This window comes from Prionailurus viverrinus, chromosome A1 (genome assembly GCF_022837055.1).
Source record: "Prionailurus viverrinus isolate Anna chromosome A1, UM_Priviv_1.0, whole genome shotgun sequence".
Taxonomy (NCBI): domain Eukaryota; kingdom Metazoa; phylum Chordata; class Mammalia; order Carnivora; family Felidae; genus Prionailurus; species Prionailurus viverrinus.
The window spans coordinates 206,154,589-206,169,078 of NC_062561.1; the positions used below are offsets into that span (position 1 = coordinate 206,154,589).

At 42.9% G+C, this 14,490-nt stretch overlaps 1 protein-coding gene across 7 annotated transcripts in view; it reads right to left on the reverse strand.

Annotated features, from left to right (window-relative positions):
• Positions 1-14,490, reverse strand: part of GHR (growth hormone receptor) — a 276,203-nt gene that overhangs the window by 14,064 nt on the left and 247,649 nt on the right. For all 7 annotated transcript variants that reach the window (XM_047866704.1, XM_047866685.1, XM_047866678.1 and 4 more), the window contains 2 exons: positions 9,312-9,484; positions 4,138-4,316 (listed from right to left, as the gene is read on the reverse strand). In XM_047866704.1, the coding sequence (XP_047722660.1) occupies positions 4,138-4,316; positions 9,312-9,484 (352 nt within the window). The remainder of the gene's footprint in view (positions 1-4,137; positions 4,317-9,311; positions 9,485-14,490) is intronic.

A 14,490-nucleotide genomic window follows, 5' to 3' on the forward strand; every position in this document is an offset into this window, starting at 1 on the left:
TAGTAACAGAGAGAAATCATTCCCCTGATAAAGCATGTCTATTGTTCAGGTAGTGGTGATGTTTACAGAGTAATAGGATAGGAACACATGACCTTCATGCAACATAAATATGTGTATCATCTCATGTGCAATCCCTTATAGACCCAGCGTGGTTTTTCTCCAATGCCTCCTCTTGGAGTGGTACTTGACTTTATTACCAGTTTTCATCTGAATCCACTGGGGAATGGGATGATTCTGCTTTTGTTTCTTGGCTAGGGATCACTTGATGCTGAAAGTTTTGTGAGAAGACGTGGCGAGGAACAGTGAACCGCACACACCATGATGGTGGAGAAAAGGAGCTACATCTGCTTCTGTATTACATTTGCATTAAATCTGATGTGTTGTCTTGGTTGAAGTACATGAATAAAATCTGGTCTCACATAGACATATAGTGAGGAAAAGGAGGGATATTTTAATAGCCTTTTCAGATAACGTGGATATTCTTTTTAAAAGATTTTAAAGTAATCTGCATACCCAATGTGGGGCTTAAACTTACAACCCTGAGATCAAGAGTCGTCAACTGAGTCAGCCAGTCCATGTGGATTTTCTTCTTTAACACTAATACCAAAACTCAACAAGTGGTAGTTTTTTTTTTTTTAAGTTTCTAAGAAATGTTAATTTTGAAAAAGTGCCCATTGGCACATCTTAGCCTACGGTATTAAATATGATTGCCTGCAGAAAAATCAATACTGGGGATAGTTCAGAGTAATTGTGACCTTCTGTTGGATAAAGAAAGTAGCAAAATATTCACTTACAGACATGTCTATGGATAGACATCTAAGAAATCTTGTTATTTAATAAAGAAATCTATGGATTTTGCAAAGATCACTCTGAGCCATGGAAAGTGATTTAGTGTGGGGGAAGGAGTGGGCAAAGAGTAATACACAGGAGCTGATAATAACACCAGTTCCTGATATAACTTGAGCATGAATCAATAGGAATTGGTAATTATTTGGATATAAGGAATAAGATTAAGAGACAGATAGATGTCAGAATAATATTCTGGTTTAAATTTGAACAACTTTATCGCCATGTTGTCATTTACTGAGGGGGGAAATTGGGGAGATAGGAAGAAGTTTGAACATGCTGTTTTTTTGAGATGCCAATGAGGCATCCCAGTGGATATGTTCAGGAGGCATTTGGATGTACAAGTGTGGAACACAGAAATGAGGTCCGGGCAGAACCACTGTGCTAAGTGCCCTCATGTGTTGACATTAACCTGGAACTTTCTATTTTTCAACTAGCTTCCACCAAATGGATTTTTTTTAAATACTCACAACCATCATGTGAAATAAAGTGAACATGACCAGTTTTATAGTACACTGAAATACTCCCAGCAATAAAAAGGAATGTTACACTCAGCAACATGAATGAATCTCATATGCATTACGAGGAGTGAAAGAAGCCAGAATCCAAAGGTTACTTATTATATCATTCCATTTGTATGACTTCCCGGAAAAGGCAAAACTACAGAGATGAGCAGATCAGTAGTTGTCAAGGATTAGGGTTTTGGGAGGATTTGACTTCAAAGGGACAGCATGAGGAAATTTTTTGAAGGTTATGATAAGTTGTTCTGTATCCTGATTCTGGTGGTAGCAACAAAGCTCTATGGATTTTTCAAAACTCACAGAATCATACAAGTAAAAAGTGGATTTTAATATGTGCATTTTTTGAGTTTTTATTAAAAGAATGTTAAGCGAGAGAGTGTTTTAGAATGATCACTCTGGCTCCAGTGTGAAGAATGGATGAGACGCATCAAATACCAGAGGCATAAGATCTGCTTGGGGGATGTTACATGAATGCAGTCAGATAGGACTGCAACTAGGAAATAACACATGGTAATTCCTTAAAGGTTAGTTGCAATGTGGAATCTGAAACTGTATCAATGAATCTTGCCTACCTTACTACATGAAAATACACCTTTCCATCTAGCACTTTGAATGGATCATCTCCCCATGCATGATTTTGCTTATATCATGTATTTGGCATTTGGAAAATACTGGTGCACTGAGTTATGCAAATTTTCTAAATGTTCACACATTTTATTATACAATATAAAAAATCACTTTGGCTAATATCACCATTGCATCAGGAAAATCTTCAAAGATTGGGAAAGCTACCAGGCTCACTGCTGCAGAGGCAAGTTTCCCAAAACTCTGATTTTCCTTTGAAGGTTCAAATATCATTGGTAACGACTACCGTCCATCGTTTTTCTTGAACTGATAAGCACACTTCATTCTTTTCCAAGAAACGTTTGCCAAATACTTGCCAATGCCGCTATGAGAAACCATCTATGGGGTTATCAGTTGTTCTTTCAAGCAAAAATGGCGTTCCACGCGAAAAGCAGCTGATCCGGCTGGCAACTTGGCTTTATTAAGACAACCGTGGGGGACTCAGTGTACAGCAGACGTATGCTATGTGTCCTTGGCATGTGTCATCCAGAATATTAAAAAGCTATGTCATCAGGGGCGCTGGGGTGGCTCAATTGGTCGAGTGTCAACTTCGGCTCAGGTCATGATCTTGCGGTTCGTGAGTTCAAACCCTGCATTGGGTTCTGTGCTGACAGCTCAGAGCCTGGAGCCTGCTTCGGCTTCTGTGTCTTTCTCTCTCTCTCTCTCTCTCTGCCTCCCCTCTGCTCGTACTCTGTCTCTCTTTCTCAAAAATAAATAAAATCTTAAAAATTTTTTTTAAAAAGCTATGTTGTCAAAGGTTGAGATTCAATAAAGTAAATGAAACATGCAGCTGCATCAAGGACATTGCTCAGTGAAGCTGGCTCTCCGCTCTCATTGACTGTGAGCGCATGGTGACCCTGCCAGTGCGGTTTGCAATGACAGCCTTGATTTTTCCTCAGGTGACAGTGGGTTTGCCACCATTGCTTTTGTACCATTGCCGCAAATCTCAACATGGTGAAAAAAGGCGATAGCATTTTAGTATGAGTAGGAAAACAGTCTTGACCTTGTGGATTCCCTGCCAGGCTCTCAGGACCCCTCGGGGGTTCACAGTTCACACTCAGAGAATCTCTGCTCTGGAGTATGCAGTGCAGTGCCTCGTGTGGGGTAGTCCTTTCACTGTCTGGCTGTGGAATAAATGTTTGACCGAAACCTGAATTTAGAAAGTCTTATTTGACTCTGCATCCAACCAGGGATTTTTGCACCAAGTTAGTGGAACAGATATCTAAATTAAAACGATTCTGGAAACTGTACCACAAAGTCCAGTATTTAACTGTTCACAGCCGCTCCAAAATTAACTTTAATGACAAAATTGGCTTCTTTTTCAGCAGAACATGGAATGGACCGGCCTGGTGTCTCAAAATTTTGGGAGTGAATCTGTCAGGGCACTGGGCACGACCTGATGACTGGCCAGAATCCACTGGGCTTGGCCAGGGCTTGGCTATGGTTATACTGATTTAGAATTAGTTATACAGGGAGCAGCAAGATAATCCTGTTTTTCTTCTTGTTGTGTGCCATGTGGAATTTATCTAAGTGCCCAGTTCCCATGAATTTGTCAAGGAGGTAAGGAGTTCAGAGGTCAACCACATCCATGCTGCTTGCCTACACAAAAACTTCTCAGCTTAATTCTCCCCTGAGGTATGGAACAAAACATCCTTCTGAAACCTCTAGGGAACAAATTCCCTTCCTCTGTTTCCCTCCTGGAGTCACTTAAGCACTTAATTTAATGGGGGTCTTGTGAGCAGTAGCAACTAAGATCATGGGAGAATATTTAGCCATAGCTCACTATTGGCCTCGATCACAACTCTTCTCATGTTTAGCCACATCCCCAAAGACAGCTTAAGTGCTAGAGTACACGATTTTGTTCTAATGTTAAACTGGACACTGAGGATGACTGGGGAAATAGTTTTCCTTCCTTTCCATAGGCTTCTGTATAAGCTCCCTGTCAGCACCTGCTGTGGGACAGAATTCCAAGATGATATTTTACTGATCATATCCGTTTCCCTCAAATAAGAAAATATGGAGTATACAGCACGGGCATGTGGTATTAAGTCAAAAGGAAGTCCAATGATAAATGAGAGAGGTGTTGTTGAGATACAAAGAAGAAAAGCCAAAGCATTTTTAAGTGTGATATGTAATGATATCTTACCGTTTTCCACTGGGACTCATTTACTTCTTTGTATTGCAGTTCATACTCCAGGACTATCCATCCCTTCTGAACGTCTGCATTGGGCGGTGGTTCCCACCTCACCTGGATATCTGCGTGAATCCCCGTTAAACTGATGTTCAGTAGAGTCCAGTTGAGGCCAATGGGTGGATCTGGTTGCACTGTGCGTTTCGACAGAGAGTTAGTGCACAGAGAGACAGACAGGTACAGCTTGGTATTAATGGAGTGCTTTCTTCTGAAGAGACCAATTACTTCATGCATTTTTATTGTTTACGCTCCTAATTCTTTCAATATTCTTATTATACACTCATTTTATAAGAGGGTACCATTTTTTTTGACTTGAGTACGATCTGTTTTTAACTTTGAAGAAAACCCCTACAAAAAATTCCTTTTCAAGTCTACAACCTGACCTAAAACTTTTCTTGAGGATCTGCCATGTCTTACAATTCTTTTAGCCCCCAAAGAATTAATGCTTTGGGATTTTGGCAAAGGAATTCATTTTAACTCAAAACTGAAGGAACAGAGTCAGAAAGACCTACAGCATTTAAACATGTGGCTGTTTTGGAACCAGGGATCGAAAAATCTTTTTTGTTCCAAATTGCTTATTACCTGCGCCAAGGATCTTATATTAACTTCTGTATGGCTACCAGAACAATCCTTCCAAACACAGCACAGGCTCCTTAGCTTGTTGTCCTCCAGTCACATGTCATGATTTTTTTAGACATAAGAAGGATGGGCATTGCACTCTACTCTCAAATGGTGAGGAGTCAGGGTTTTCTGCCTTTTACCTAACTGCATGTGAACAATCTGAAACAGTGTTTTGCTTGGTTTCTACTGACATATTGTACATTCTCTGGTAAGTCGGCTGTATTCTGCTTATTAGGACCGCAAAGACCACAATTTCCCAAAGGTTGATGCAGAGAAATACGGATTCCAAAGCTAGGAACATATCTAAATTTACGTTCTAGATGGTTCCCAATAAATTATTGCACTTCATGTCTCAGTACAGAGGTTTTCAAAAATCACTTGCAGATACAGAGTAAAATGTACTTTCTTTTCTACTGTTTGTAGAAGGGTACCCAGAGTGCTGCAAAGTCTGGATCCCCAGAGTTGACCACAGATAAGCCTACAAATATATGCTCTGAGGAACCATAATTGGCTATTAAAATCTGGTGGTCAAAGGGGAAGCTCTTGCATTTAACCAGAGCTAAAATAGACTTCACTGTGAAGGAGCATGATAGTGCCCCCCCTTTCCCCCCGCACCCCCACCCCGTAGAGTGGACACAACTTAAAAAATTAGGAAATCCAAATTTAATAATGAACACATTTCAGAAGTTAAATTGGAGGGATTTGCAACACAGCTGAGCCACAGTATGGCTACAATAATGACAGTAATGCTTCACTCTTCTGAATTTGTTGGGGACTGAGCAATTCTGAGAGCCGAAACTTAACACTTTAAGAGACCAAACGTTTTTTTATGGAAAAATTTCAACTTATTACTCATGTTTCATCTTAAAAACTCCCCTTTCTGCTTTAAATAGAAGATATGGAACATGGTCTTTTTCTTTTTCACTTTTTAAATGTTTATTTATTTTTTGAGAGAGAGAGAGAGAGAGAGAGAGAGAGAGAATGAGCGGGGGAGGGGCAGAGAGAGAGAGAGAGAGAGACAGACTCTGAAGCAGGCTCCAGGCTCTGAGCTGTCAGCACAGAGCCCAACATCGAGATCGAACTCAGTAACTGTGAGATCATGACCTGAGCCAAAGTCAGAGGCTTAACCTACCGAGCCACCCAGGCGCCCTGAACATGGTATTTTTTGAGTGGACTCGTATCACCGTTACAAGCATAATAATAACCTCTCCCTTTCCTCCGTACATACTGCCACATGCTGTACTTGACAGGTCCTCCAAGATGTTGGAAAAGCACCTGAGACTGAATACATCCCCAGGCAGCCCTGGTCCTCTCCCCAGAATATGCTCCCTCCCCTGTCACTTTCCCTCTCTCTGTTGCTGGTGCCTCCATTCCTCCAGTCGTTCAGGGTGAAATTAGTGAGCTCTTCCTGGACTCATCCCTCTCTTACCACCCCCACAGTCTGTCAGTTGTACTTTCAAGACAGTCTCCGAGCCCAGCCACTGCCCACTGCTGCACCTCTCAACCCAGGCCTGCCGTTAGGGTTTTTTTACCCATGTTGCTGCATTAGCCTCCTGAACGGTCTCCTCCTGTTGTTATTGTCCTCATTTTTTAAATTTACTTATTTTTGAGAGAGAGAGAGCGAGCGAGCAGGAGAGCAGAGAGAGAGAGGAGAGAGAGAGAATCCCGAGCAGGTTCCATGCAGTCAGCACAGAGCCTGACATGGGGCTCCATCTCACAAACTGTTCGCTCATTACCTGAGCTGAAATCAGGAGTCAGACGCTTAACTGACTAAGCCACCAAGGCACCCTGGTCTTGATCCTCCTTCAGTCTATTCTCAACACAGTCCTCAATACACTTGTCACAGTGGTTACTTTCACACTTGATTTAGAGCATATCACTCATAAAACCCTCCACAGCCTTCCTATCCCACTCCAAGTGGAAGCCAAAGTCATTCAACGGCTTCAGGTGAAGCCATTCAGGTACCATTCAGGTACATTCAGATACCATTCAGGTACTGTAGCTTTGCCTCTCAGCTCTCTCAGATGTGGCCTGTTCCAGGCCCCTCCTGGCTCACCCTGCGGCAGGTCCTCCCCAACCACGCTGTTCCTCAAGTGAGCAAAGGCAAGCTCCCACCACAGGAGCTTTACCCTAGCTGTGCCCTCTTGTTGATGTGATCTTTACCTCAGATGGATACAATGTTCTCTCATTTTTTTTCTCTCCCAGCAAAGCCAGCTCTGAAAACTCTATTAAAATTGCAACCTCTCCTGCATGCCTCTTCTCCTTCCCTATGTTAGTTTTCTTCATAGCCTTGTCTCTCTCCACCCCTATTGGGATAAGATCCCACGAGGGCAGACGTTTTCTTCTCCTGGCACCTAGAGATGTACTTGGCCCGAGGAAAAGACTCAATCGATATTTGATGAATGAATGAATAACAAATGTCTAATAATACAGTGCTTTAAATCCAAAGACAAGCCCTGTAAGGTAGCAGGATACTCTCGTAATACATGAGGACGCTGAGGCCCATGGTTGTCATCTTAAGATCTATCAGGCTTACCTTGTTCCTTGCTGTCTCCCCCTCTCAGCTCCCTCCCTCCCTGCTATGGTTGTAATATCTGTCATCATCTTTTGTCTTGGTTATCACAAAGCCTTCTAACCTCTATCTTTGCTCCGTGCTACTCCAATCTACTCTCTCCACTGCAGGACGGATTTTCCTGAGACATTAGTAATGCAACCGTACAACTTTGAGATTAGGAACATGGACTCTGGAGTTATGCTGCATAGGTTCAAATCTCAGCTCTGCCTACTAGCTGTTTGACCTTGAGTTAGCCTTTAAATGCTCCGAGCCTCAGTTTCATCATCTGTAAAATGGGGATTATAATAGAATCTATCTCACATGGTTATTATACCCGACCCATAGGTAAGGGCTTTGTAAGTGTTAGTTAGCTATTACTATCCCCAGGTCATTTTCCTTCTTAAATATCTTTAAATGCACCTCTTGGCAGTAAGATACAGTCTTATCTTACTGGATACACTTATGATTTCACATAGGAACACTTACGATTTCTCTTGGCTGATCAGTCAGGCCTGCCTAACCGAGGCAGTTAGGTCTCCTGAGTCCTTCAACATTCTGTGCTGTTTGTCACTTCCGGAACTTAGTAGTTGTTGGAAGACACAGGCCAGCCTGTATACTTGGCAGCTCCCACTGATGCTTTCAGAAGGAAGTGAACTGCCACGATTTCTGGGCACCCCTTTCTCATCCCTCAGGCCCAGTCAATCATCTGTATCTTTGGCCACTACCTCAGCTTACTACGTATTCCACACACCTTGAGTCCAGCACCTAAGACACGGTCCTGCGGTTATTTAACACATTGGACTCCCCTACTTGACCATATCTTACTCATTCTGTAGCCGCCATACCCAGCACAGTGCTCGGGGCATGGCAGGCCCTCAGTGAAGGCCAGTCACAGAAATGAGTGGGGCTAGCTATTGGCAGGGTCAGGATTAGAACATGGGTCTTGACCCGATATTCTTACTACTACCTATTCAGCCATTCAAAAGCTACATCTATTGATATTGGGGCATACACTGAATAGTCTCTCCAAGTTAAGCAGTCGGGTTCTCTTTTCTGCTTGTTCTTCTCCCTGACAGGCTATCAGATTTACTTGTTTCTGCCTGCAGCTTCTAGCCACATTCGCTCAGCCTCTTCTAGTCTGCTGATGCCTGGGAAACCACACACAAGCTTGTAAGAACAACACGTCTCAGAGGAACTTCAAGGAACTTCTATCTATAACAAATGAGCCTTTGTGGATAGATTCTGAGGCACCAATGTCATCTACTCAAAGTCCTTCTTTGGTTCTCTATATTTTGCTGTTTACACTATTCTAGTATAAACATAAAAATTCCAATTACAGTTGTTTGTTTTGTTTTGTTTCATTTCCCCTTGTGTCCGCATGATGGGCAAGGGATAATCTGTCTAGATCTTTCATTTAGTTCACTGAGCTGATTATCTCCACTGTTTGTCTTGAGGTCTTATAAACATGTTTTTAAACCGATTTGGGGTTATTTTGTAACTATAAAGTTCCAGAATTATTATGCCTTGTGATAAAGAAAATCTAGGCTTTGGCTATAGCAATGATAGGGATCAAAGGTCAACATATGTCAGATCTGAATATAATAATCCTATTGAATAATTAGGAATGAAGGAATCGTGGGAGTATGCTGAGTTTGTCTCTTGTGGTGGCACCCAAGAACACAATTCAGCTTTCAAGATCTCCTCAAGGAAAAGACTCTGGAAGGCTCCCATTCTTTTCTCGACAACATTTATCGCCATTTATGTTAGAGCCGACTTAAGTCCCCCGTGCCTTCTCTCTCTTGTTCACTGGCTGATCTCATGCCCTATAGAGCAGACTTCCATTCACCTAGTTTGCAATGACCAAGGCTTCCTACTTGAACACACTTGGACATTGAGGCTTCCCTGCTTACTTAATCTAAAGCCATGTCAAATAAAACACAAACCTGTGATTTACCTATTTCCTCAACAGAGAAACACTTTTGATCCACTGTACCACCATTGCTGGTTAGCTTGATACAGTAGGGTATCCAAATGGAGGTATAAGATGAATTAAAGTAACAGCTGTTTTCTCCAGCAGAGACATAATCGGGGCATTCTTTCCATTCTTGAGTCCACTCTTGAGTGCTCCTGAAATGGAGGGTAAAAGAGCATGAATTGTTCCAAGCATCATGCCACAGTTTAAGTCAAAGCGAAGAGCCCGACAGTCAGATTCAATAAACTGGAACACAAATATTTTACAAGCAAGTATTTTAGCAGCACCATTTCCAAGAAGTACCCCATCTGTGGACATCATCCATAGTGTCTGCAGACCGAGAGGAGGCCATTTGGGACATGGACTATAGCAAAAGCATCTGTTCATTAACTGCATACGAAGTGCCAGCTCCCAGATTAAGTCATTTGTGGTTAGGTACTTTATTGTCCACATTTTACAGATGAGGGTTCTGAGGCTTAAGGAGGTCTAAAATGTTCCTTTATTAAAACACTCCAGAGGGTCATCTCCCAAACTGTAAAGATTCCCAGAATACAATGGCTCTTTGGACTGGGTGTTTCCTCAGCTCATGGTGGAACATCGTGGGGAGGCATGTTCTCCAGGAGGAGGGACACTGAGATTTGGGTGGCTTTGAGGTGGAAAATTACCACACTACTCGGAATCACTATCATCTTCCCAAGGCTGTCTTATGCTTGGGCGAGTTATCCTGATGTCTTGAACTCCTTCCCATACTCCTGGTTCTTTCCTTAAGTGTATGAAGAGCCTTGGGAACACTGTAAACATGCTAGGCATCCAGGTGACATTTATGAAGCATGGGTATCCCAGCCTTTTTCTCCCCACCCGTAAACGAGACCAAAGGCCATGAACCCAGAAGTTAAAATAATTTTTCCAAACCTAGAAAGCAATTTTTTTCTATTTTGTAATTAGAGTGAATGTTTACTTATAATATAAAAAATGGAAACAAAATGGGCTCCACTGAATCCATGTGCTTGCCTATCTGTTCCTTTTTGTACTTTCTCTAAGAAAACAAATTCATATTTTCCTATATCTTGGATCTGATAAAAACACACAAACAGACAAACACAACAAATCATGGAGGAAAGATGGCCACATGGAGGATACCGAAGGAATCAGAGAAGCCACATCTCTGTAATTACATTCTGCCATACATTTATTCACTTCCGTCCTACTCTACAGAAAGCATCATTTACCCAGATGACCTAAAACACTGGCAGGGTGTGTGAGCTGGATGGAAAAGAGATGCTGGGAAGTTCACTGTGGAAGGAAGCAGAGGTTTGGGAAAGGAAATTCCCTGGTCAGCTGCCATGGGGACCTGAACAAAAATGCAGAGCAACCAAGGATTGCCCAGACTCAAGTCCACCACGGCAAGAACAGAGCAAACACGTGCTAGGATGTGACACAGCTCTCCAGAGTCCCATCCCTCTGGCTGACTGAATGAATGAGTTCAGCAAGCCATCTTTGGGGGGCCTACTATACAAGTACTACAGAAGCATTACACCTGGCACTAGCACTGTGTGGATACAATGGTGAATAAGATTTCATTCCTACCTTCAGGCTAGAAGAAGACGCAGAAATTACACCTGAGTACTTTTTATTTTTTTCTGTCTCCTGTATTCATTGCATTCATATTTAATAAGCACTGATTATATATCAAATACTATGCTGGATATTAAGGGGATGCACGTGTGTCTAAGGAATGACTCCTGCCTCAGAGGGATGACTAAAAAGCTGTATTACAAAGCATCATGAGTTTGTGCTCACAAATAGTGCTAAAAGTTCAGAAGAAGGAATGATTGCTCTGTTCATGGAAGGCTTCAAGGTGGAGGTGGTGTTTCCAGCAATTACATGGCAACAGGGAAAGGAAGGAGGGAACAGAGTAGACAAAGGAATTGAGGTATGCAAGTATGGGCACGAGTGTGGTGAGGGAAATAGGAGACAATGGAATAAATGGGATAACTTAAATTAGAATTGCTACTTGGGTGGAGTAATTCATTATTTGCTTATTATTCATGAGGTATCAGCTGAGAAAAAGGCTTGTAAGTCAAGGAGACATAAAGCCAGGGAGTCTGTGACTGAATGAGAAGAAGGTGGGAATGACCTTGTGTAGGCTGAAGTGCTTGAGGCTGGTAGGCCAGACAGTGGGGGGTCTGTGAGACTCCTTCTCAGGGAGGGGTGCTGGGTAGCAGCGAGCGACAAGACTGTGGGGAAGGCAGGGACCGGAAGGAAGGGACGAGGGAGATAACACACACTTCCTTCTTTACCACTGTTTCTCAGGCTGGTCTATTGGCACTAGGAGGAAACTTGTGCAGTATGAGGGGGTCCTTGAGACAGGTGCTCATCAGCTGTTGGAAAGAACTTGGGATTAACATGGCCAGTGAACTGTTTCTTAACTCTGGTTGAGGTTCTCAAAAGTTGCATACCCTTGGATGAGAGGGAGATCCATCCCTGATGGGAAGTGTGAGTGGTGTGTGTATACATGCATGTATGTGTGTGTATGTGTACGTGTGTGTACGTGTGTATATGTGTATGTATGTGCATGTATACATTTGCGTGTATATGTGGACATGTGTGCGTGCATGTGTGTGTGTTAAGAATAATAGGAAAAGGATTTAAAACGTTAGGGCTAGGTGGGTCATTGACATATAGTATGGTTTATTTTATCTTGACTGTCAAGCTAAATAAAAGTGTATTCAGGAGAATGGCTTAGCAAGATTGTCCAGAGAAGTGAGCCTCTTATTTAATAGCATAGATACAAAATGTATTTAGCATAGTTGATAGTATAAAAGTTAGCATTAAAATGTAAAGATGTAGAACAGTGCCTGGCTGGTCTGGACTGTAATAGGGAGTTTAGCTCTGTGTTTTTACGGTTTCTCAACTTGTGACATCCCCATGGGGATGGGGACTGTATGAAAAATCTTGTTTAGATTATTCCAAATCCATGAGTTCCACAGAGCAAACAACTCAAGCACTTATCTTAAGCACCATGGGTTGAGAACAGTTAGTTCAAAACATGACTCCCAATGCCCTCCCCATCTTTAACCAAAGTTGAACTTTATTTTAAATAAATATTTAAAACTTCTTTTTAAACTCTTAAATTTAGACAGAAAAAACCCCCAAGAAACAAATGGACTCACAAAACAGAGACTCTGTTGCCTGCTTTCCCCGGTTGAATTTGTATGCAGGCAAGCAAAGCCATATGGAAACTACTCTCCCTTTGTCATGCCGCTAAGAGTTAAGTGCACTACGTTTGTTCCTAGTCTATCTTGTGAAATAGAAGGAAAGCTGTACAATGAGACCATCAGTAAAAATCAGAATAAAGAGCAGAAGAAATGCTTTCTATCCAAATGCTGTTCCATCTAGCAACTGGAAGAAAAATCCTAAAAGTAAAACATCGCTTATGTTCCAAGGACGGCTATTTTCATTACATACAGATCATGTGTTTCAGGCTTAAAATTCAACCTTTTCATTGGGAAAAAAAAAAGTAATAGTGCCCTTTCTCCCTTCTAATCTCCCCTACAACCTTGCATGGAAGATCAACTTCCCTTTAAAAGGCTAGGATATATATATATTGTAAGCATTTGTATTGAAAATGTCCCATGGGGCGCCTGGGTGGCTCAGTCGGTTGAGCGTCCGACTTCGGCTCAAGTCATGATCTCGTGGTCTGTGAGTTCGAGCCCCACGTCAGGCTCTGTGCTCACAGCTCAGAGCCTGAAGCCTGTTTCAGATTCTGTGTCTCCCTCTCTCTCTGACCCTCCCCCGTTCATGCTCTGTCTCTCTCTGTCTCAAAAATAAATAAACGTTAAAAAAAAAAATTAAAAAAAAATGTCCCAAATTTCTAAATGAAACTTACTGATAAAAACTGAAAAAAAAAAAAAAAAAAGGCTAGGATAATTGGTTGAGGGGAGTGAGCACGAGGGAGGGCAGAGGCGTGGGATACAGCCTCAGGGACTGAGCCTTCCCATACCCGCCCACTTTCTTCAAAACTCAGGCGTCTGCAGGCAAGGAGCTGAGAGCACAGCAACTCTGACAGATTTCCCTGGAGCCTCCTGTTGGGGTGCCTGTGGGGTGCCTGTGGTTTGCATTCAGGTGGGGTCCTCTCCCAGGAGATGAGACCTGGCACCACCTCCATCCCAGGGGGGCAGAGACCGCTCCGCATCAGCTGCCCCTCCCTCCAGCTCACCTGGCTGGGAGCAGGGCCAGCCAAGCGTGTGGCTGCCTCTGGGCCCATCCTGTTGATGGCCTGACACGTTTAGGCTCCTCTGTGCTTTAGTTACCAAGGCCAGGCTGGTAAATGGAAAGCCCAGTGGCCCGGGCCCCTTCTGTGCCCCTCCCTGTCCCCTCTGCTTCAGTTCTGGATGACACGCTGTCACAGTGTTGTATGTCAGGGAAGAGGGGTCATGGTTCTATACTTCCAGAAGTTGCCTGGGAACTGAATTCTAAGAAACAACGACAAGGGTCAGAAAGTGCATTTGTAGAGTCCTCTCTGTGCAAGGGGGCCAATGGGAAGTGTAACACATTTGTGTACTAGATGCTGTGGTCTGGGCCTGACACTCCAGGCCCTTTGATTCTGCCCTTCCTAGATAAACCGGGTGGGGGCTTATGCTATTTTGGCTAAATCTTCAAAGTAATTACAGTTTTGTAGAGAAAACAGAAAATACTGGTTTTGCAAGTTTGGGTTGGCTCTGATCACGAGGTTGAAGATGTGACAATTTTTTTCCCCTGGGATCCCAAACTCCATTAGGGCAACAGTTAACGACATCCTTCCGAATATGTTCCGGTTTCCCTGCCACCTGGTCACACTTTCCGTGGCATTTCTGTTAGCACAGAGCCAGGGTTTGGAACCGGGGTGCTGAGAGGCTGAGGGTGGGCAGAGGAGGCCTGGAGGCAAAGGTCTGTGATCCTGACAGAAGAGGGTAAGGAACAGATACATATTTGTGAGGGCTTTCTACCTTTTGGGTTATCTTTTTGCTCACGTTCAGATTTGGAGACTAGTGGGGTGGTAATAACCCGTTTTCATAAAATGGGCCCGACTCTGCTATTTCTTTATCCCGTTTAGCTCATTGTGCCTGCACAAATAACTTGTTTTGTTTCCACTGAGTTGGCTCTCTGTTGCTGAGGCAAA